The sequence below is a fragment of the Benincasa hispida genome, chromosome 11 (genome assembly GCF_009727055.1).
Source record: "Benincasa hispida cultivar B227 chromosome 11, ASM972705v1, whole genome shotgun sequence".
Taxonomy (NCBI): Eukaryota; Viridiplantae; Streptophyta; class Magnoliopsida; order Cucurbitales; family Cucurbitaceae; genus Benincasa; species Benincasa hispida.
In genome coordinates, this window is record NC_052359.1 from 26,889,875 (window position 1) to 26,915,180 (window position 25,306).

Below are 25,306 nucleotides of genomic sequence, written 5' to 3' on the forward strand. Positions count from 1 at the left end.
AATAGGATTTAAACTAATTATTTATATTTTATATATTAATCTAACTGTTTAAAAATCGTCAAATAACATAACAAATTTTATCTTTTAAGGAAAAAAAAAAAAAAAAAAAACAAAAGGAATATTCTTCACGGAAAAAACCCACTCTCCAAAACAAACTCGCTTTCATTCCCTTGTTCATATAAATTAATGAGCGTTGAAATTTCATTACGAAGTTAAGGTTGGGGAAGCTAACCTCCATTCTGTTTCACTTTGATGTCATCCCTTCCTTTTTTTTTTTTTTTTTTTTTTTCTTTTTGAAAAACTATTTCAAATATTTTGTTTATCTAAAACAATGTTAACTAATCTTTAAAATTTATATCGATTTAGTGTTTGAATTTTAAAATTTTTAGTTTTGTATTTATTAGATATATATTTGAATTTCATGTCTCATAAAATTTTAAATTTTAAATTTATGTTTAGTAGGTCCATAAATTCTAAAAATTTTAAAATTTTAAGACTAAATTTGTAATTTTAAAATTTTAGATACCAAATTGGTACAAGAAAAAAGAGGTTAAAATATCATTTTAGTCCTTAGTTTAAAAATTGTTTAATTTTAGTTTTTTATCTTCAAACATCTATTTTTCACGTTTATACTTTCAATATCCATTTATTGTTTATTTTTTAAAAAACTTGTTATCATATATTAACATTTTCAATAAAAATTAACTTCAAGATTTATTAAAAGTACGATTAAAATTAAACAAAAAGGAAGTAGTGCTTTAATCTAATAATTATGAACGGCCATTTACTCGAAGAGAAAGAAAATCAACCTATATAAAAAGCAAGTCTTAAAATGGGAAAAAAATACAGACCTTTTGCAGAAAAAAAAAAAGTATAATTTCCAGGTGCATCCGATTTTCTTACCATAAAAGAAAAATATTAAATAAAATAAAAAATTTTAAAAAATATTTATCATATGTCTATAATTTTATTGGACAATTCATCGAGATACACCAAAATAAGTGCCACTAAATAAAGCATCCAAGTTTTTTTTTTAATTATTATTCAAAAGAAAATCGTTGCGTTTGTGAAAAGGTTACCTACCTGTATCGAAAATTGGAATGCAAAATTTTGCAGGTTTAGGCTCAATCATGTTATATAGTTTTACAAAACAAATAATGCAATCCCTTTTGGCTTAAATACTAAAATTTCAAAATTCAGTTACAATTATGATCTTTTTTTTTTTCATTGGGAGAAGAGTTAGGCACAAATGTACATTTAAATGTTAAATTGATCCAAAATTTGACCAATCGAATCAAACTTTGGTTTAATATCAAAACCCCATTACGAATTAATGCGTTTGAAATTCCAATTTCAAAACATAGGAAAATACATAATTTCTTCTCATCTTCCATTTACAAGAAATGGAAATCAATGTCTATGTCAGCTCATCAGGCCTCAACTATATATATATATATATATATATATATATATACACACACACATTCACGTGACAGCTTCAACCAAATTGTGAAGAAACCAAAAGAAAGGAAAAAAGTTACCTTCTTTTGGTTTTAAATTGAGTCCATTAAAGAGAGAATTAAAAACGCTCTTACTGTAGCTAACTGCTTGCCATAACAAAGGTAATTAAATTATTCCTCTCTCAATTTCATCATCCTGGGAGTTCTTTTTTTTTTTTCAATTAAATTAAACTTTTTTTTTTTTTTTTTAATTTTCTGTTCTCCAGTTTAATTTCTTAAAAATGAAGCTATGGGGTAATTTGGCCCTCTGGTTCACAGCCATGGCTGCCGTTTTCTTCTTGTTCTGTTTCGACCACAATGGCTACCGGAGTCCGATTCCGACCACCCCAATAAGGTAATTAAATTTATCTACATTTTCTTACATTTATCAAATATTTTTATAAATATATATATTAATTGATGTTTGAGTTGCTGGACTCTGGTTCTTTCTGCAAGATAAATGCATGCAGAGCTGAACCAGAGGTTGAGGATGATGTGAATCAATATAGTTTTCCTTTTTTTTTGGAAAAATTACATTTTTAATTTTAAGTTTGGAAGAGTATGTGCATTTTGATCTTTAAAAAATGTACTTCTTTTGTCTTCGAATTTATAAAAATAAGTCTATTTAGTTTTCGAGTTTTCAAAATGTAGATTTTTAGTTTTCAAATTTAAAAAAATAGATTTAAAAAATCTTTGAAGTATTTTTTGTTTGATTTTTTAAAAAATAAATATATGATATTAAAAATTAAAAAAAAATAATTTTAGAGAAGATGTGATTTTTAAAAATTATTCTTTTAATTTAAAATGTAATATAGTTATCTAAAATAATAGTATAAAATTATTTGAAAGATTTTTTAAACCTATTTTTAAAAATTTAGGAACTATGCTATAAATGTCGAATTATGTTTGAATCACATTGTTTAGTCACGTTTGAAAAATAATTTAAACTTCACATACTTAATCTTATAGAGGAGAATGATTCCCTTATGGCCACAGGAATTTTATGTTTTTTTCCTTTTTTTTTTTTTTAATTTACTTTTCGCTCTATTAATTTTAAATTTTAATTATTATTAATTTTTTTTTGGAACCCACATTGTCACGGGACAGAGTTCTTGGGACTGGAATCCTGCGGTTAAAATGTTCTTTGCTTTTTAGTCCTTTCAATGTTTTGACCAATAATAATGAGACAGCTGTCCGGTATGACAATTTTACTGTTCCTCCTTGGGGAGAAATTTCTAGTCTTTAGATTTTGGAATGATTTCAATTCAATCTCTTAATTTTAAAATGTTATACCTTTAGTTCTTTAATTTTGAATTTTGTTTTATTTAACTGTTAAATTTGAAGATTTATATTTTTATCTCCCTTCTTATTAAATAATCGTAATTAAATTTGACGCTAATATTTATTAATTAATTTAAAATAATTATATAATGAAAACTTAAAATTAATTTTAATAATAATGCAAAATAATTTTAATAATTTAATTTTTTTAATTAATTAAAAGATATTAATATGGAATAATATTTAATGAAAAATCGATGTGAAAAAAATGTAAATCTTGAAAATTATTTTTGAATTATAAAATTGTAATATTTCAAAATTCAATTACTAAATTGAAATTAAATTCAAAGCTGGACCACTAATAGAGTGATGTTTGAAATGAGGCTAAATTGAGTTTAGACTCATTAAAAAGTTATATTTTTCTATTTTTCCATAATATATAAATAGGGTTTTTTCTTTTTCTTTTTCTTTTTCTTTTTGATATTTAGTGGGATTTGAATGCCACCTGGCATAGCAAACATTATCATCGGTATAATACAACCAAAAAACCTCAAACTTTTGGCCTGTGGAAATGAATCACTATTTTGGAAAGTCCCATGCCATTATGTTTCGAGTCTTCCAAACTTCTCTTTAAACTAAATTTCCAACTTTGGTCAATTATAGTTGGGAAAATAAAATTCATTTTACTTTAATAATTTAATAACTTGTATTAATTTACCTTTTTCTGAAACATTGTATCAATTTAATTTAGATTTGAATTTCATTAACTTAAATCAATTATATCAATTTTAACTCTAATTGGACTCTAATAAACACTTTTTTTAATGAACAAATACAAACGCGGGCCTCTCTTTATTTGGCATTATTTATTTTCCAAATTTCTCACATTCACGTGATTCCAACTTGTAGGAGATACCTAAGGGACATGGACATCAACAATTCTTCGAGGCTTTTCAATGTCACACTACACAGACAAGGTGGATATGTAAGTAATTAATACACTTTTTTTTTTAGTTGAGGAGATAAGTGATCGAATAAAAAGAGATTATGTTAATTATTGTTGAGTTAAACTTCTTCTAAATCATTTTTCATCTAATTATAAATTTTTTTTCTGCATCCAAACACCAATACCCTCTGCATTATTATTGATTTAAAATATATATGTTCTAACAAATTTTTATTATTATGATTATTATTAGGTTTAGATTTTATTTTAGTACTTAAATTCTGAATCTTATTTTATTTTTATCTCTAAATTTTCTCAGAAGCATTCGTTTGTCTCTAAACTTTTCAAAAATGTTTATTTTAGTCTATACTATTAAAATTATGTTGACCCTTCAACTGAAATTTGAGAGAGTTTTAAATGTATCTAGCAAAATGAAGGTGAAATAAAATGCTAACAACCAACACACCAAAATATTGAATGACCAAAATTTTGAACTAAAAATATTTTTTAAATTCTCCAGATTTGTGACTTTATTCAAAATTGAACTTTAGATTTTTTGCATAGCTAACTTATTTGGTAGTCTAATCATCTTAAAATAGAGGTCATCTCGACATTTAAGAAGTTAACAAAATCTTAATATAAAAAGGACCAAAATAAGCATTTGTTTTAAAGTTTGAGACTAAAACAAACATTTTTTAAAGTTGAAGGACTAAAATAAAATAATATTAAAAATTCAAAGACTAAAACGAATATTATTAAAAGTTTATAGACCAAAATAAAACATTATTCAAAGTTGGCTAAAATAAGATTTAAACCTTATTATTATTATTATTATTTCAGGTTATAATGGACAATGGTATTGTCCAAGTTACTCTTTCAACTCCTGATGGCGACATCGTTGGATTAAGCTACAATGGAATCGACAACATTCTCGAAACCAAAAACGAAGAGCAAAACAGAGGGTAATTATTCATTGTTATTATTATCCCTAAATAAATGCATATACAATAATATTAATAACAATAAAACAAATCTTAAGAAATTCATGTATTAATTTTTCCATTAATTAACTGCTAAATACGATGTATACAGCTACTGGGACGCCGTATGGAACAACCCAGACGAACCCATTTCCACCGACAGGTATAAAAACTAAAACCTATTGAGATGATTCGGGACACCAAATATAATAGTGGTGTGTATAATATTATAATTATAACCTATAATTAAATATAATAAATACTATCTGAAATCCTTTTTGCTATAATATTTACTATTTGGTGTTCTATTTGTTTATTTAGATTAAAAGGAGAGAGTTTTGAAATGATAATAGCGAACGAGGAGCAACTTGAAATATCGTTTAACAAAACTTGGAGTTTTGCAGTTGGGAACGAGACGGCACCTGTAAATGTGGACAAAAGGTGGGAATTAAGAAAAGAGGAATTAATTTTAGAAGGAAAAGCAACAAACAATAGAAAGCAAAAGTGACGTCGTTTTGTTGTTTTGTTGTTGGTTTGGTTGATATCTGCAGGTACGTATTGCTGAGAGGAAGCTCTGGATTTTATAGTTATGCAATATTCGAGAGGCCCATTGGATGGCCCCAGATTGAAATGGATCAAGTTAGGATTGTTTACAAGCTTCAAAGCACAATGTAAAAAATAAATTTTTTTAAAAAAACCGCCACCTATTTCTTTGTTTTTTGAGGTACGATACAATTAATTTTTGAGTTTTGTTCATTTTAGGTTTGATTATATGGCTGTGTCGGACGATAGGCAAAGAGTGATGCCAACAATGGGAGACCGTGAAAATGGTGAGCCATTGGCTTATCCTGAGGCTGTTCTTTTGACTAATCCTGCCAATCAAGAACTCAGAGGAGAGGTATTTTTACCATTTCATTTAACATAACAATTTATGTACTTATGTTATATACTAAACTTATTTAGTGATTAAATCTTAGATTAAGGGACATTTGGAGTACTAATTTGGTTATTATAATCCGTGGATTAGATTAAGTGGCATTTGGAGTACTAATGTGATGACTAGATGTGGCTAGGTAGTATTGGTAGAGCTTCGCTCTTGCAATTGGGTCATTGCGATTATAAGTTGGATGTCTAATTGTTCAAGCGAATGGTGCTAATATAGCATAGCGGTGACGACGACAACAAACATGCTTAATGAAATCTCTTATCTTTCTAAATTGGTAAATAACGAACAAAAATGAAATACAAAAAAAAGGAGGGAAGAGAGTTGAGTGGGAAAAGAGAAGAATGCTACATGAAAAATAAATTGGAAAATAATAAATTTGTAACTTCTAAACTTTGAAGTTGTATCAATTAAAATCTCAAACTTTTTAGGGAAATAAATTGATTTTTTTCTTAAAAAATAATTACTATAGCCAACTCATTAAAAAAATGGTTAGAAAACACCTTTGCACCATTAACTTCTGTATATTTAATCCCTAAACTTTAGTTGGTAACTACTTAGTCTATTTAATTTCAATTTTATAACAATTTAGTTCTTGTACTTAATTAGTCTTATTATTCTGAAAAATATTATTAATATTTAATGAAATCTCTTACCTTTCTAGATTGATAAACTAATTGGGAATCAAATTTTTTTTATAAATTATAAAGATTAAGTCGTTATGTAATAAAAATTGACACTTAAAATAGATGAGATATTCCACCATAAGGATTAAATTATTACAAATTTTAAAGTATAGAACCATATAGAGCATTTTTCTAAACTTGTGGCTCTTTTGAAATTTCAGGAGCTATTCAGAAATCAAATCAAACTTACCGGAAACAAAAATGTATTAATTTTTGTTATATTTTAAAAATATCCCTAAATTATGAGTTAATTTCTATTATACCTCTCAACTTTAAAAGGTTTCATTTTAATGTTTAAAGTATTAAGTTTTTTTTGTCATAAAATTCATGGATAAAAATTTGTGTTTGTTTATGTTTGCTTAATTAAGTGAACAAATCTAAGCATATACGACAATTAAATTTAGATGTTAGAGATAGTAGAAAAATCATAGACAAAACGACGGAAAATTAGGGAGAAGTTGAAAGGAGGAAGACAATAATATGATTATAAATTTGTTCACATAAGTATATGCACATTTTTTTCATCTATAAATATAATAGCAAAATCTCCTTGGTTGTTTTGTATCATATTTTAAATTTTAAGAGAATATTAAACATTTTAAAATTTAAGGACATAAATGAAATTAACTCTACAATTTAGAAGTTTTTTTTGGGTTAATTTAACCTAAAATGATTGGAACATATTTGATTTTAAGTTAAATACAATTTTATAAGTTTTTGGTGACTCTTTTCTAAAACTATAAGTTACTAGTCTAATATTATCCATCTATTTTAGTGTAGATCTTATGGTCATTAAGTTTGACAATATTATCTATGTTAAATAAATACAATTAAGGCCAAAATGAGCAGTAATAACATTTCGATCTAAAATGTTGGACGGTTTTAATTTTGAATCCCATTTGTTAAAGTTTTTAATATTTTACATTGATCATTTTTTTATTATTTGCTACAATATTTATTATTTCCCTCTCAAACCAAAATAATTTTTACCTCAAATATATGCTACTATAACCCAATCTAAAATAATCTATATTTCAAACACAAACTATTATAAAACAATGGTAATAATCTAAAATTATAATAACCAACTCATTACTTTAACTTTCATTTAATTTAAAGATGGAAAAATAACCAACTTCTTACTCCAACTCCCATCCGAGTTTAAAGATGAAAAGTTAGGTTGTACTTCAACAGCAAACCGTTAATGAGAATGTTCACTGATGTGAGGGATTGTGAGTGCAGGTGGATGACAAGTACCAGTACTCAACAGAGGACAAGGACAACCAAGTTCACGGCTGGATCTGCAGCGATCCGCCGGTGGGATTCTGGATGATCACTCCCAGCGACGAGTTCCGTGTCGCTGGTCCGGTCAAGCAGGATCTCACCTCTCACGCCGGCCCCATCACTCTCTCCGTAAGTCCTCCCCCCCCTCCTCTAAACAATTGCCATTTCCACCCAAACCAAAAGACACCCTCCAACTGTTTGTGAAAATGCCTTCACTTGAAATTATGCACCACAGATGTTCGTTAGCACCCACTACGCTGGAAAGGACATTGGTATGAGATTTGCAGCTGGAGAGCCCTGGAAGAAGGTCTTCGGCCCTGTCTTTGTCTATCTCAACTCTGTTTCCCCTGAAGAGGATTCTTTATCCCTGTGGCAAGATGCCAAACAACAGGTCCCTTCTCCCTCTGCCTCTTTTGATTTTGAAGGAGCAATTTCAACTAAGGTTCATCATCTTCTCACAGTTGGCAATAGAAATCAACGAGTGGCCCTACTCTTTTCCTCAATCAGAAGACTTCCCTTCTTCTGCCCAAAGAGGGAGCGTCGCAGGCCGATTATTAGTCTATGATGGGTATTTCTCTGTCTTTCAGTCGGTTTCTGTACCGACGACCCATCTCTTGGTGTGTTATTGCGAAATGACCCAATCCTTAAAAATGAATGAAAACTAATCTTCTGGTGACGTACAATGTACTATTACGTTAGGGATGTCCCTCCCATCGCCAAATAATAGGAGGTTTAATGAATATCCATTTTAATCGAGATTTTTTTTTTTTAAAAAAAAATCAACATTCGACTAATTGGTGATTAAATGAAAATTGCGTTAGGGCTCTAATGATTTCGTGATGGTCAATAGTTCATTCCAAAGGATGTGGGTGTTCAATGACGCAAGCAGAATGTTAATTTTTATTAGTTTTATAGGATTGGGTCGTTCGTGATTAACTTTGCTAGGATTGTCTCATCTATACAAAAATCTTTTCTTTCTGACTTGTGATTAAATTTAAAACATTTTTAACTGAAAATGCATATGCGTATTGTTTCCACCAGGTATGTCAGTAGCCGACTTATGTGGGCGAGTAATGCTTTCGTTGGATTGGCATTGCCTGGTCCTGTGGGATCTTGGCAAATGGAAACCAAGGTAATCTTTCTTTGAATTTTCTCTTTCATTTGTGCTACAATTTTGAGTCTCTTATATTAATTTAGTTAATTATCCTTCCGTTTCGGTGGATGATTAACTTTCGGATGTAGCTTATTATTATTAGCTAAAGAATGTTATTAGAGGTTCAGTTCATTATTAAATACATTAAACATAGACCAATGAACTTAAACCACGTCTGAGGTTCGATTCCCCCACCTCACACTTTAATTACAATACCTTTCAAAAAAAAAAAAAAAAAAACGTTAAACCATGTTCGAAAAGTCTGCACAAAACCTACAAGTTATTGTTCACCCATAAGGAAGCTTTGATTAAAAAAAAAAAAAAAAAAAGTGCTTCCAAAAGAGTTCTCAAACGAAGATGTGCTGTATTTTTTACGCTTAAATTTTTTCAGGGCTATCAGTTCTGGACTCGAGCTGACAATCACGGCAACTTCTTAATCAATAACATCCGAGCTGGGGTTTACAGTCTGTACGCTTTTGTCCCTGGCTTCATTGGAGACTACAAATACGAGGCAAATATTACAATTGAGCTTGGTAATAAATAACTCTCTCTTAATCCCATTTCATAAAAAATAAAATCAAAGTCAACCAAACCAACCAACTATTCATTCTGTAGGGTCTGAAATCAGTTTGGAAGTGATGGTGTTTGATCCACCGAGACAAGGCCCAACCATTTGGGAGATTGGCATTCCCGACCGCACTGCAGCGGAGTTTTATGTGCCCGACCCTTATCCGACTCTCATGAATAAACTATACAACAACCATGCTGACAAGTTCGTTTTACTATTTTTATTTAAGCTATTTTCTTTGTCTCAATAAACGTTACATTTATTTAATGATGTTGAAATTTTGGCTTTGGTTAACAGGTTCAGACAATATGGTTTGTGGGAACGTTATGCGGCTATGTATCCAAATAATGATCTTGTGTTTACCGTTGGTGTCGATGATTATACAAAGGATTGGTTCTATGCTCATGTTAATAGGTAAGTTTTTTGCTGCTTTGTCGACGTTTTTGTGGTTTTATGTTTTCACCTCCTCTTTACATTTGGCTAGGGTTTTCTTTGCAGGAATGTGGGAAATCAAACATACGAAGCGACCACTTGGGAGATCAGATTTTTATTGCAATCTGTGAATCAAACGGCAAATTACACACTGCAAATTGCATTAGCATCTGCTGCTGAATGCGAATTACAGGTATTATTGTGTGTGCTGAGTATTTTTTTAACATGAAAAACGTTTTTCCACTGAACATAAAAGATTGTTTTATTTCGCATTATTAATTTTTATTATGAAAACTTACACATAAAAAGTTTTTTATGTCGTATGTACATGGTAAATCAAGCGTCTATTTTGGTGAGGATTTAGTTTACTTTTTGTGAGTGGTTCAGATTACAAGGACTAAAATAAAACTTTATATAAAATTAAGGATTAAAACAATCTCTTAAAATAGAAAAGCATCTTACGTATGTTAAATGATATGCAAAAATTAGTGGCAAAATATTTATTTAAAGGCAGAGATACTAGACTAAAATGTTTGAACCAAAATAGAAAAGTGTTTGAATACTAATTTAAGCCTGTAACTTCAACTCCAACCAACAAAACAAGCCATAGGTTTAGTTCTTTACCATGGTTTCCCATCTGCAGTCTCAGGCAGAATATTCATTTCAACTAATACTCTGTTATTGTTGATTTGAAGGTTCGATTAAACGATCAAGAATCAGAGCAGGCTGCGTTCTCGACAGGGAAGATTGGAAAGGACAACGCGATCGCAAGGCATGGCATTCATGGACTTTACTGGTTATATTCCATACCTTTCCCTGGCGATCAATTTCTGCAATGGAACAACTCCATCTATCTCACTCAGGCAAGAAGCGAAAGCCCATTCGAAGGTCTCATGTATGACTACATTCGACTTGAAGCTCCACCTCTAACATGATCCAATCCTGAACAGTATTTTACAATTTTTTAATCGTTATATTTTCTGAGATTACAAATTATGTATAGCATCAAAGAAAAGTAATTAGCTGAAAAACCACAGGAATTTAGCAAATAGAAGTACAGGAATTAGTTTAGTTGGTAAATGTGGCCCCTTAGATTGTTCATGGGTTGCATTTATTGTCATGGTCGAGATATACCATTTTGTTAGCAACATATCGATGCTAAATATGTATACTGTTCCATCGGAAAGCTCTTTTGAGCTCTTAATCAAAGTTCCCTTTTTGTTGTTGCTGTGTATTCGGTACTTTATTCTTCTAACCTTGTCATTGCGATGCATGTTCCAATAATATCAAATAATATGATCTAGCATGTAGATTGTGGAAAATTTGAACGAGTATCATCAAATGGCCTTCAAACTCTTTCTCAAATTCTCCAAACCTTACCTGGGGCTTCCCTCTTTGCAAAACCTGGGGCTTCCCTCTTTGATAGCAAAACCTGGGGCTTCCCTCTTTGCACTCATCATATGTTGGCTTGGTTTCTTAGATGATTGGCTACAGCTTCACTAGCTTTTAGGGTTGGAAGGAGTCCATCAAGAAGTTTCTCCTCCATCTACCTTTTTTGACGGGAAGCCTATACTTGTGATAGACTTAGAGTGTTGCTATTTTGTGAAGTCTATGGAACGAGAGAAACAGTAGATTCTTCAAAGAAGAGAGATTTCTTGTAGTGAGGGACACTATGCCGAGGAAAGATACTTTTACTAATATGAAGTCAAGTAATTACAACATTATATTTATCTGTAAATAGATGACAAATACAATGACACATGAATAACTTAACTCAATGAATGATCGTTTAGGCTCTTGCTAAGAGTGAGACCTCCTCTAAGGAAACTTAGGTTCCCCTTAAGCATGAGACTCCCTCTCAACTGTAAACTTTCCTACTTCTGGTGAGATCACATCACCTGATGAACTTAGGCTCCCCTTAAGTATGAGAATCTCTTCTCAAGCAATGATGTCTTAGGCTCCCCTTGAGATCAAGACAATCTTCTTTCAAAGCAAGCTTCAACATTGATCTAGCACACAAACTCAAGATCTACACGAATTCTGAATTGCAATCATAGAGATTGATATATAACTACAATGTTTGGCCACCACACAAATCGAAAAGGTTCAAACAAAATACTCAAAGCAGCAACCCTAGTAAGACAGCAACTTGCTCCTAAATAAGCTCAACAAAAAAAGGAAAAGACTCCATTCAAAATCTACAGAGTATAAATATGAAAAATATCTAAGAGATAAAATCATAGGATAGGAAAAATGTAGTCTGCAGGATCAACATTTTGAGAGACATCCTACGAAACAATTCTTGAGAACCAGTAAGACAACTCTTACAACAAAGACAAAGCAATTTCAACAAATATAGCCAATTCCAAATCTCTAACAAACTTTCTCTTTGACTAATATTTTTTAAGATAGAACAACCAGTGCAGAACTATTAATCACAGAAATTCTAGAGAACCAACAAAAATACTCAATACAAATATAAGAAAATCACCATTAAATTCATATGAGAATCATATTATTAAAGAGAAAGTACCAACAATAGAACAAAGAAACCAGTTAGTTCAAAAACAACCACCAAACCATAATAGCCAAAACAATCCATAACCGAACTAAACCATAAAAGAACCAAGCCAAACCACAAACATAACGTTGTTCTCCCCTTTTTCTGACTTGTAATAAAAAAAGTTGGAAAATCCAACACATACAAGAAATTCAGTCATCCCAGTCAGCAGAGTCATCCATCTCTGGAAGTAGAGGCACCACCAGAACTGGACATCGCAGCCCACATCATCTGAACGAGCACATCCACTTCAGTTTTCCTCTCAGAAGCACATTGAATCAGAACAGACAGATCACGAGATTCGTAGGCCAGTTACTGCCGAAGATGCCTCCCAAAAGGTGAATTAATCATAGAAGAACTCAGGGCATCCACATTATTAATGGGTGGAGGAGGAGTGAGGTCAGGAACGTGATGGCCTTGAAATGACTTGTAACTAAGAGTAAGGAATGCTGGAAAAGGACCCAATGGCTCATCAACAAATAGCAAGTCAAGTTTTTGGGCTAATAGGATCCCCCAAATGAAACGGGGATAGGGAATGGGTAACTTAAGAGCATGCAAGCTAATATGACGTTTGACCTAATTAAGAACAAAGGCACCATAGTTAAATGGAATAGACTTCCCTATTTGATACAACAAGCTGGCCAATGACAGAGAAAGCCTGGAATGATCTGATGAGGGCACCAATTAGCTATGCCAATTTTCTGCAGGATGGCATACGTAACACTAAGATCAAGGTCATCAATTGACCATTCTTAGGCCAAGCCTTCCTTACCCCACCTGTTAGTTCAAGCACAAGATCTTTTATTAAGGCATTGTCACTTGTTCCTGAACTTGATACAGCAACCTCTTTACCATATTCCTTCTTCTTGTTGATCAATCTTTCCAGAGGAATGTTAACGTCAAAACTCATTTCATTCAGAGAAGCTTGTTGATCAGTATCATCCTGGATCATGTTTCCAGAAATATCCTTACCACCGAGAGACATAACTTCCACCACATCATCATCATCATCAACTTCAAGAGGAACATTAACAGAAGTCACTGGATTGTTGGTTTCAGGAGTAATAATAACAGTAACCTTAGCAGATACAGACACGGTGTGCAAATCAGACACATCAGTATGACTAGTAAACATTTTAGACGAATCTAAACTAGGCAAACAAGTAGCATCATGAGGATGTACAGACAAGTTATCCTTCTCAACAGATAAAATAACAGACTCTACAAACTGTTCAAGCGTATGGCAAGATAAAGTGCCAACATTTTCTTGAACATTACTCGGATTAACATTGTGAACAGCAACATTATGAACAAAAATAATGGGATTAACAATATTGAGGTATCCAGAAACCCTTACTTCATCTAACTTAGCATAGAGGTTTCTCCAGAAACATGCAAGCTACCTTCACTATCGCGACTGACAACCCTAAAATCATGCATGGACTCAGATGAACTACTTAAAGTAGAATGAGCAAAATTGGGTTGGATTTCAATACCTTGACCGACTAAGTCTGTCATGCTGAGAGCAGTATTGTTTACAGAGATTCTCTTTTTTGGGAAACAACAGTGTTCTTAGAGCTAGAACGTGATACCATTTATCGACCTTGAAGCACCAATCTTACTCGCAGAGGGAGTTGAAACGGCACACATTCGAACACCATAGACATTCATAGACGGAATAGAGACATCTTCCTTCACAATATTCTTTCTGTTTGCCTTTTGTTTATATCTAACCATTTTTTAATCTGATTGTTTATATCTAACCATTTTTTAATCTGGATTGTAGGACCCTTGACAGTTGACGAGTGTTCACCATCAGGCAGATAAAACTACCACAAAGTAGTTTTGAGAGGAGATGGACGGAAAATTTCAACCCGAAACCCAAAAACTTTTCTACCAATTACCTCTTCCTAAAAACTTTTCTATCACTGACCTTTTGTCTATGTGAAATTCCAAAATTACCCACAATTTTTAAAAAACTTTCAGACCGTTTGGTGAACGTGTATCTCTACGAATACTTTACAACGATAGGGTCTCCATCTATTTCATTCATTTCCTAATCGTTGAGAGAATACTAACCGATCGGATAGAGAATACTAAGCGAGCATTTAGAGAATATTAAGTGAGCGTTTAGATATTACTAAGCGATCAGATAGAGATTACTAAGTGATCGTATAGAGAATACTAAGCGATCGTTTAACTAACTGTTACGCGATCGTTTAGACATCTGTTATGTGATCGTTTGGCTAACTGTTACGCGATTTTTTAGATATCCATTATGTGATCATTTGACTAACTGTTACACGATAGTTTAGATATCTGTTTATGCGATCGTTTAGTTTTTTTTATGTGATCGTTTAGTTTTCGTTACGTAATCGTTTAGATATCTGTTATGCGATCATTTAGTTTTTGTTACGCGATCGTTTAGTTTTTGTTATACAATCGTTTAGGTTTTGTTATGCGAACGTTTAGATATATGTTTATGCGATCGTTTATTTTTGTTATACGATCGTTTAATTTTTGTTACGCGATCGTTTAGATATCTGTTATGCGATCATTTAGTTTTTGTTATGCGATCGTTTAGTTTTTGTTATGCGATCGTTAGATAAATTTGTGCTAAATTTGTAGAATATAATTGGTGTTGTACATTTAACTAAGCAAATAAGTAGCTAAGCAAATAAATAACTAAGCGATCATTTAGATAAATTTGTGCTAAATTTGTACAGTATAATTAGTGTTGTACATTTAACTAAGCAAATAAATTGCTAAACGATCGTACATAAAAAAAACTAAGCGATTGCCCAAGAAATTACATATTTTTTAGTCTAAATGGGCCAGTGTCAGGTATTGTCAATGTTTATATGCACGTTTTCTTGTTATGTCCTCTCTGACTACATCGTGTACACCTATGTATTTGTCATGGCTCCTTTCTAATTGAAGGTATCCTGATGGTTTGATGTCGACCTACACTTGCTACCTTTTGCGGTGGTAGAATTGGTTCAAAATCTCCAACATATGGTCTTCAAACCCATTCTTGTCTGTGTCCGACTAGGAAGATTGGTTCGGCGTAAGCAGCAAGCACACACTCAACTGTAAACCATTTGCACGAGAAATATAAAGGTATGTTGTTAATAGCAACGTGTATCGATGACAATAACAACATATATCCTATCGCCTTCAGTATTGTAGATGATGAGAGTGATGCATCATGGACTTGGTTCATGACTCATTTGAAGGTTTCGATAGGAGACGTTCCCAATTTAGTGATTATATCAGATCGTCACATCTCAATTGCAAAGATTGTTGCAAGTATATTCCTTGATGCATTTCATGCCCTATGTATATACCATATTCAGAACAACAGATATCTAAACGATCGCGTAACAGTTAGCCAAATGATTGCATAACGGATATCTAAACGATCGCGTAACAGTTGTAAACGATCGCATAACAGATGTCTAAATGATCGCATGATAGTTAGTTAAATGATCGCTTAGTAATCTCTATCTGATTGCTTAGTAATATCTAAACGCTCTCTTAATATTCTCTAAACGCTCGCTTAGTATTCTTTATTTGATCGGTTAGTATTCTCTCAACGATCAGGAAATGAACGAAATGGAGGGAGACCCTATCGTTGTAAAGTATTCGTAGAGACGCGCGTTCACCAAACAGTCTGAAAGCTTTTTAAAAATCGGGGGTAATTTTGGAATTTTGCATGGGCAAAGAGTCAATGGTAGAAAAGTTTTTAGGAAGAAGTCATTGGTAGAAAAATTTTTGGGTTTCGGGTCATTTTGTGAAATTTTCCAAATTTTTCTACTAATGATCTCTTCCTAAAAACTTTTCTACCACTGACCTTTTGTCCATGCGAAATTCCAAAATTACCCCCAGTTTTAAAAATCCTTTGACCAAAGCCTTCCATCTTCTTCCTTCAACCATTTTATGTGTATTCAATACAACACCAACATTCTACCAAAGCATTTATTCCCAACTAATATTCTATCAATAGCATTTAATAACATTGGTATTAACAGAATGGAAAGTCACTCTCAGTAATCACTTACTGTTGAACTCCCCACGAAATTCTCCCATTGTTCTCTTGGAGTGTTCTCCCAGAGTTTCAGTCCAACGTCTTCGTTGATCGCTTTCATCGTCAGATTTAGAAATGGAGACAATGTAAGTGATATTTTACAATATTTCTTGTCCCAAATTATTATCATAATAAGTATCGTTCAACATTAAATAAACGATCGTGTAGTAATATATACACAATCGTTCATTACAATATAAGTGTTGTTTAGCATTACTAGACGATCGTATACTAAGTTATAAACAATTGTGCAGTCATTTATAAATAATCGTGTAATAATTTATAAACGATGTGTAGTAATCTATAAACGATCGTGTTGTAATTTATAAATGATCGTATACTTAGTGTTGTATATGCGATCGTATATAAATTTCTGAATGATCGTTTATATAGTACTACACGATCGTTTATAAATACTACACGATCGTTTATAAATTATTACAGGATCGTTTATAACTTAGTATACGATCATTTATAGCTTGTATACGATTGTGTGTATATAAATGGTCGGTCATAAATTATAATATTTGCTTGAAATTTGCTTATCCCACTGTAGATCAATGACGCTACTTCGCATCTTTGTACGATTTGGTGAAAATTGGGATGAGTCTAGAAGGAATTATGCTGGAGGTAACATGGAAGGTCTGAAAGTAAAAAATGTTATAACATTCAGTGATTAGTGAGTATGATGCGCCAACGACTGAATATCAATCCGGATATGTTTGATATACATATCAAATGTTGTTACAATTTATTGGTCCTAGCTCCCCCGATGAACATAATCGACAATGAAGACCTTATCTCTTTTTTAAAAGCCAGTGATGCATCTCGGATGCTATTAATTGTATCAGTTACAGCTTGCGAAAGTCATGGAGTACACACAGACAATATGTACCAACAGCTCTATGATTGCCGCTCTCAAGTTTGGTTACGACATCCGTCTTCACTCTTTCTCCAGTACATCCTCCTTCGCCACCACTGTGTCTCGTGATGGTCGAGTCCGAATTAAGTTGACAAGCCGCTAACGATAGCAAGTACACTCAGCTTTTTGGTGACAAATATTCGGCACATCAGACAGAGAATTCAAGCCATCCCATCGGTGCAATCATAAGAGAGAAGGCGCCTTTCCCCCTGAAGCTCTATAAATACCGAAGGCAACCTTCAGAAAAGGAGTTCGAACACTTAGATAACTTTCTCCATAGTTAGAATAGCCTTGTTCTTAGAGTTTCTTTTATTTTAAGGCGAAAGTGAGAAAAACGAGATTGTGGAGGAGTGCCGGAAGCGTCGAGATCAGAGAGAAGGCCAGCTCCTGCGGAAGTAGGAATATCTTTTGAACAGAATAGAGTTGGCAGTGTAAAAGCCTTAGGAAGCAAGGGATTGCTACCAGGCTCTCTATCCTTATCTTCCATTATCATTTTGTACTTAAAATCATCTATATAAATGGAATTTACTTCTTTATATCTACTCACTCTCTGTTTATTACGCATGAGTAGCTAAATCTGTTGAATGGGTTGAGAAGCACTTAGCTAGCATAACTGGGGATCTTCACTCTATGCGATTATCTTGTATTATGTATGCATCATTCGTTCATTAGAGATACTCATGAGGGTAGTCTAAGGACAGGATCTAGGCTTGGAAAAGTCAGGTTAGAATCTAGACTCGAGAGAGTCAGATTAGAACACATAATCAAGAGATAGAAGCTTAGGAATAAGCACTGTTTGCTATTAACGCATCACATGTATCCTAGAGATAGGATATGATTGTGTCCAGTCACCTTGTCTTTGTGTGCATCTTACATCATCGCATAGGAAAAGAGTAGAGTCTTAGGAATAAGCTCTATGGACATTATTTCATTCAACACATGCGTCCTAGAACTAGGAGCACCGCATTTTTATTGGAAAATGATCTGCGGTCGCATGAGTGTGGCATGATCGCATAGTTTGACGCATTCTCGGGAAACGCTAGCGAAAAACGTTCTCAACCCGTTCCTCTGCATACTCAATGTATCTACCACATAATCGATCTTTTCTCAAATCTGCCGCATACATTTATTTTATACTGCAAACAACAACCCAAACAACTATTTGATTATTTGGTTACCGCAAAGTCTTCTTAGAAATTATCACCGCATACTGTCTTCCTTAGTCCCTGAGTTCGACCCTGGACTTACCAGGAAACTCAGGGGGTTTATACTTGGATTCCGTTGAGAAAACTTGTTGCTCAACACATTTCCATCAACGCATTTCATTCCATAATTTCACCTCATAAAATAATGCGTCAAGTTTTTGGCGCCGTTGCCGGGGACTTCGGAAATTCAGTGTGCTAATGGTAATTTTTCTGATTTCTTTGCAGCTCTCAATCTCTGGCGAATTATGACCTGGAGATTGAGAGGACGTCCTGATGAAGACTAAGAAACAGCTGCCAACAACAACAACCAGATAAAGATGATATGGCGGAGCAGCCTGGAAACGGAGCACCAAACGGAAACAACGTCATGGCGAATCCAATCCTACTGGAAAATGATCGTAATAGGCCCATTTGGGACTATGCATCGCCAAACCTCTACGATTTCTCTCCAGGAATCATGAGGCCTGCCCTTGATGGATCTCGATTCGAAATGAAACCAGTGATGCTGCAGATGATCCCTGTCTCTTATACACATCTAGATGTGTATAAGAGACAGAACGAAAACAATGTCCTGGCGAATCCAATCCTACTGGAAAATGATCGTAATAGGCCCATTTGGGACTATGCATCGCCAAACCTCTACGATTTCTCTCCAGGAATCATGAGGCCTGCCCTTGATGGATCTCGATTCGAAATGAAACTGGTGATGCTGCAGATGATCCAGACTACAGGACAGTTCGGAAGAAGGCGTGGCGTGGACTTGCACGCTCACCTTCGGAGCATCATAGAAATCTGCAACACTTTTGTGTTCCTGAACATCTCTACCGAAGAAGTTCTACTAACTTTGTTTCCATTTTCTCTGTGTGATCAGGCATGAAAGTGGGCATATTCTCTCGAACCGGGGGAGATCACTTCATGGGAATAGGTCGAAGAAAAGTTCATGAAGAAATATTTCCCACCAACCGAGAATGCTAGGAGAAGGAAATTAATAACGAATTTTGAACAAGAACTGACGAATTGCTCAGCGATGCTTGGGCGAGATTCAAGAGGCTGATAAGAGACTGTCCACATAACGGCTTGCCAGACTGCTTACAGATTGAGATTTTTTACCAAGGACTGAACCTTGCTTTGCAGACCGCTACTGCGGTGGTATTCTTGACAAAACATATGAGGAGGTAAAAAATATACTTGATCGCATTTCCAAAAATCATGAGGACTGGCAAGAAAGCGATCAAAGGTTAAGAATTAAAGATAGTGATGTGAACAACGGGGCCATTGCATCCCTACATAATCAAATGACTGCAATGATGAGTTTGATACAAGGCAACACAATTAATAGTACGGGAGCGAAAAGGGGCAGTCAATGCAATTGCTCAAACGACCGCAAGTTGTGTCATCTGCGGAGACGCTTATCTGATAGAAGAATGCCCAGAAAATCTGTAGTCAGTATGCTTCATAAAGAATAATCCTTATTCTGATACATACAACCCCAGTGGAGAAACCACCCAAATTTCGCGTGGAAAAATCAGCAACAAAGCTTTCAACTAGTGGCGCAAAAAGAAGGGCCACCCGGATTTTGCCCGCAAACAAACGGTCCAACGCATAACCAAGCTAGTTGCTCATAGACACTGCAATCTTCGTCCTTAGAGAGCTTGTTGAAGTAGTACATTGAGAAGAACGAATCAGTGCTTCAAAATCAAGCAACGTCCATTCGAAATCTTGAAATTCAGCTGGGACAAATTGCGGGCGAGCTCAAAAATAGACCGCAAGAAGCGTTTCTGAGCTCAACTGAGCTTCCTCGCAACGCTGGGGGTACAGGGAAGGAACAATGCTTAGCAATCTCCTGGCTAAGCGACAAAATGACTGTGGAAGTAAGGGAGAAACCCATCGCGACCAACTTGAATGCGGTGACAACCGAGGACCCGTTGACTTATAATTCATAAAAGCCCGAGAAGATGAACCCCGAAGTTACGTCCACCCTCAAGCCTTCAGAACATGAGATAGAGGAAGTCCAACTACCACCAGTCCCGCAAAGGTTGAAAGAGAAACAAAATGATGAAGACTAGATCGCGACAGTGGCAGTAACGCAAAATGCTATGATCCCACAAAAAATGAGCGACCCAGGAATCTTCACAATACCATGCTCTATTGGAGGGGACTACAGTGGCCAAGCACTATGCGATCTTGGGGCGAGTATAAATGTAATGCCGCTATCAATCTTCAAACGATTGAATGTAGGCACACTCATGCCCACAATAGAGACTCTCCTACTTGCGGATAGATCCCGAATACACCCTGAAGGAGAGTTGAAAGATGCCGCAATCTTAATTGATAAATTCATCTTGCCGGCAGACTTCATCATTTTGGATTGTAAAGTGGACGAAGATACGCCCATCATATTGAGACGACCATTCCTCTTGACCGGTTACGCTCAAATTGATGTGCACAAGGGGAAAATCATAATGAACATCAATAGGGAAAAGCTCCGGATGAAGACAGTCAAGATTCTAGAGGACTAAGAAAAGAAGAAAAAGTCGTCGTGGACGTAAAAAGTCCAGCTTGCACTGTAACATAAGTAGTCCCTAAGTATCTCATCAGGGATGCAATCCTTTTGAATATCCTTTCTCTACATCAATACTTCATGAACTTTCATCACCCTGTTATTATCTGTTATCACATATTTACTCATTTACTTCTTTATAAAAAAAAGGCGATTTTGTTAATTCTGTTTTTTTAATATTATTTGACCCTCTCAATGTTTTCTTTGCAAACGATCAAGGTATACGGTTGCGGAGGCGCTACACGAAGTCACAACTACTTTATTCCGTCGCCACAATCTAGAGAAAGAAGATCGCCGCAAAGCATGATGCGTCAACAAATAATGCGGGCGACAGCGCAAATTTGGGGGTTGTATTCTTCCTTGACTTTATTCCAAATTCTGTACTATCACATCACATTTTTAATTTTAAAAATTTTATCACCACATCCTCTTTGATGTCGCAATCATTTAACATTGATAAATTTAGTAAGTTGTTGACAATGATATTGACGCTAAAAGATATGTTATGCCATGCACAAGATGATGCAATACTACTTCTAGATTTGCATTATTTATGAATGTTCTTGTAGTATGTCATGCGTTGTCACAAGTTTTCTTACGTTGGAACCAAGTATAATTCCACCGCAAGTTTCTCGGTGTGATCCGAGGTCGAACACAGGGACTGCTTGAGGTTATTGTGGTATGTTTGTGATATATGCGACCAGGTTTTTTAATCTTTAAAGAATGTTTTGTACAAGTATATAAAATTGCGATAAAGTAAAAGAAAGCAGTAAAAATGCGATAATGAAATAAGTACAGTAAACCTAAGCTAGATGATACAAGATACAGGCTTCATGATACAAGATGCTGGGGTTCAGGCTGGTTGTGAAGGTTATGCAAAGAACATGGAATGCGGCGGCAAGTCTTATGTACAAAACAAAAAGAGAAAGATAACAAATATAAACAACGCAAGTTTCTTAATTGCGTTGAAGCTGAAGTACGGTTCCGCTTTTCTCTTGGCGTACACCTTTCAGTGATCGGCCGCGCTCCCACATGTCTGTGGTGAATCAGAGACGAACGTAATGAACGCAAGGTTGCTTCCATGTCTGGAAGAACTACTCACTTTAGTTAACGCATTCTTCTAACCTTCTCTAGATAGATCAGAATGACATCTTCACTTCTGCTCTCACAGGTGAAGATGCCATCTAGCATGCCTTAGCTAAACGCAGTTATCTTTTTAACACAAGTTAAGTACTCGTTTAATTCATATTAAGTACCAGGGGATTAAGAAGACATCATGGAGAAAATGATTAACGAAGGAATGGAAGTAGATAGAAAATGGAATATGAAAGCAATCAAAACATTTAATATATCTATTAAGCGTTTGATACATGGTGTGTGAATGAAGAGATAAAGAAAGTGAAATACAATGATGAAAAGAGATAGAACAAATACAAACAAGCGTCAACGTCTTGGCACCGATTCGGGTGGAGATCTGATTGTCGGATTGGATGGATCAGATGGATGGATGAGCTTCCCTCTCAGGCTTGCTCAACCGGTAGCAGGGTTCTAAACACAGAGCTTCTCGGTGCGTATTTGACAGAATAGAACTGAGACTCACCTCTCGGCCTTGTCTCGTCTTCTTCCCGGATTTCTTCAGTTAAGCACTCAACTCAGCCTTTTCTCTCAACACTTTAGCAGCAATTAGCCCTGTATCCAGTAACATATCTTTTCTCTGAAATCTATGGTTATTTATAGGTGAGGATCTTTGACTCCGGCTGTGTGGTCCCCACTTTTTGTTATGGAAATTCCAAAGATGGAGGGATATTATTCCTTCTGTTATGCAATCAGACCGTCAATTCTACACAACTGTTAGTTGTACACGTGTCTCAATCCTCCGCTTTTGCGTTGCTTAGCTGCATCTTTCGATCGTGAGTTCGCATGCGGTGTTGTTTTTATTACCGCATGCGGTTGAAAGTCAGCTCTGGATCGACTGTCGCATTGCGCCGTCATTGCGTTAATCGTCTCTTCATTACATTAACGGGCGCAATGTGACAGAGATGCATTGATTAGTTTCTCTTGAGCCTTGAGTGCAAGCGGTGACTCGGTTTCCTGCAAAACAGAGTAGAAATCTCCTTTTCTTCCATCTTAAAGTTGTTAGTAGGTGTAATTGCGATAATTTATAATTATTGTAATTCTAAGCTAATTTTCATACAATTGGCACATATTCACTATCTTTTGGCCACAATATTTAGATAAGGTGGCATAAATAACTTGTATTTCTACAAGTTATCACATCCCCAAATTTAGATATATGCTTGTCCTCAAACATATCTTCTACTAAGGCAATCATGCTCAATTCCTATGCTATATTTTTGCGATGATTGGTTACTCCGAATGTTATACTTAGGCACATTACTTGACATCGCAATTTCCTTCTATCCTTCTAATTCGTAACAAAGCCCTACTTTATTCTTCTATGTAACAAATTCTGCTCAACGATGCTTTTCTAGTTTTCAAAATAGAATGTTTATCTCTTCTTTGTCAAAACCACTTGATGTATCTATATGCGGTGAGCAAAACTTTGCGTCATTTATTTAGAGACTGTTGATCATGGTTACATTCTTCGTTTTGACTTGTCCTCACGGGTGTCATGCGAACATCCAACTACGGTTGTGTGCCAATTTCATCTTTAACTCATGATATTCAGAGGAGTTGTCTCTTACTTTCTTTTATTTATTTTTTATTTATTTCCTTATTGTTTCTTTTCATACTGCGTTGTTCTTGGAAACCTACCTTCGTTTTGGCTTTCTCCTACGAGTGTCATACGAACATCCAACTACGAGCAGGTTTCTTTCACAACTAAACTCTTATCAGGTTAGGAATATTTTTTATGTTTTCCTTTGTGCTGACATTGGAGTTTTGCATAATTTTTTTTTTATAGAAAATGGACGCATTTTCTTAAATACTGCATATTCTTGATCTCATCTGCTCAGAACTTCCCCACCCCCAAATTTAAAGATGAGCAAGGTCCTCATTGCGTTGTTTGGATAGACTAGACAAACACTTAGAAGAAAATTTCAAAAAGAAGGTTTGAGCAGAACTTTGAAAGATAAAAGGTAAAGTACCACTAAACTAAGAATTAACTATGTGTTAGTCAAAATTTACTAAGTATGGGATATGGGAAATGTTTCTAAGTATAAACATATGATACATCATAGCAACGCAATGATGAACACAAAAGTAAAAGATTGAGAATATCGTAAATATTGACAAAGGATGATAAAGAAAAAGGCACAGGCAAAAAGTAGAGTGAATATGTACTCAATTGTATTGAATATTAACAAAGTATACAAGTAATTATAAATGAATGCAATACAAAAATTTCTGTTGCCTATACAAGTCAATGAATTTGATTAACTTATAAAGAATAAATGAATTAAATACACAATATAGAATGGCCGCATAAAAAAAATATTTGAAGAGAATGTAAATATCAAGGTTAAGGAGCAGGGGGATCTGGTAGAGGATGTTGAGGTGGTGCAAAAGAAGCATCATCAAACAATAAGTGCTGCCTAAGATGCGGAGGCACCATCGAACCATGCAGATATACGATGAAGAAATTGAAATATTCTTGGTTACGCTCCACAATCTGTCTTTGGTGCAGAAAGATTCTATGCATGCTGCACTGCATATTGATGAGTGCCTCCCTTGATGTTGCCGCACTGCGCTGAATATCATTAATGCGCTCCATTACTACCTCAAATCGCTGGTTGAAGAAGTGTTGCTGTTAAGAGAAAAGCTGTTGTTGTTGAGAGAAGAGGGTTCTCATTTCTGCTAACTCAATAGCCATGGAGGTGAAGGATGGTGGTGTCTGCGATGTCTTGCCAGCATCGTTTTGGGGTTGGGCAGAGGTGTCTTCACCCAAATCGCGTGGGTCATCAACATGCGACGGGGGAATAGTGGGTTGTGGTGATGAAGCTGATGGTAAAGTAGGGGCTGCTGGGTGAACAATTGGAGAGTTGGGGACAAGAAGAAGGTTGGTAAAATTTTCGTGTAGAGGGGAAAAGAGTTGCGCTGGTGGGCTCGGAGGGCTTGGAGGCCAGATAAATAAGGGAAGAGGGTCCATAGGTACTGGATCTTGCATTGGTGACTCCTGGACCTTCTCTTTTCCCTTGTCTTCTCTTCGTTGTCTCTTAGGCCTTAGTTCTTGTGGCGCAT

At 34.6% G+C, this 25,306-nt stretch overlaps 2 protein-coding genes across 2 annotated transcripts; one reads left to right on the plus strand and one right to left on the minus strand.

Moving 5' to 3' along the window:
* The first annotated feature begins 1,496 nt into the window (after positions 1–1,496).
* On the plus strand, positions 1,497–10,994 carry LOC120090188 (probable rhamnogalacturonate lyase B). The gene is made up of 17 exons (XM_039047720.1): positions 1,497–1,622; positions 1,727–1,854; positions 3,690–3,765; positions 4,567–4,688; positions 4,819–4,869; positions 5,028–5,147; positions 5,258–5,377; positions 5,469–5,604; positions 7,578–7,748; positions 7,855–8,010; positions 8,081–8,187; positions 8,661–8,751; positions 9,164–9,305; positions 9,388–9,544; positions 9,638–9,754; positions 9,839–9,965; positions 10,468–10,994. The coding sequence occupies exons 2-17, from the start codon at positions 1,742–1,744 to the stop codon at positions 10,705–10,707; spliced, it is 2,046 nt and encodes a 681-aa protein (XP_038903648.1). The 5' UTR covers positions 1,497–1,622; positions 1,727–1,741; the 3' UTR covers positions 10,708–10,994.
* Positions 10,995–12,434: 1,440 nt separating this feature from the next.
* LOC120092106 lies at positions 12,435–14,019 on the minus strand. Its single transcript, XM_039050314.1, has 2 exons — positions 13,829–14,019; positions 12,435–13,346 (listed from the first exon to the last, which is right to left on the minus strand). Exons 1-2 carry the CDS (start codon positions 13,848–13,850, stop codon positions 13,021–13,023), a joined length of 348 nt encoding a protein of 115 aa, XP_038906242.1. The 5' UTR covers positions 13,851–14,019; the 3' UTR covers positions 12,435–13,020.
* Between the last annotated feature and the right edge of the window lie 11,287 nt (positions 14,020–25,306).

Bases quoted from the DNA above. Each gene is read 5' to 3' on its own strand.
- LOC120090188 (XM_039047720.1), top strand. From the start codon at position 1,742: ATGAAGCTATGGGGTAATTTGGCCCTCTGGTTCACAGCCATGGCTGCC. The intron at 5,378-5,468 runs GTAAAAAATAAA...TGTTCATTTTAG, and splicing joins TACAAGCTTCAAAGCACAAT to GTTTGATTATATGGCTGTGT. The intron at 9,306-9,387 runs GTAATAAATAAC...TTCATTCTGTAG, and splicing joins AAATATTACAATTGAGCTTG to GGTCTGAAATCAGTTTGGAA.
- LOC120092106 (XM_039050314.1), bottom strand. From the start codon at position 13,850: ATGACAGACTTAGTCGGTCAAG. The intron at 13,347-13,828 runs GTATTGAAATCC...TTCCTCTTGAAG, and splicing joins GACAGACTTAGTCGGTCAAG to TTGATGATGATGATGATGTG.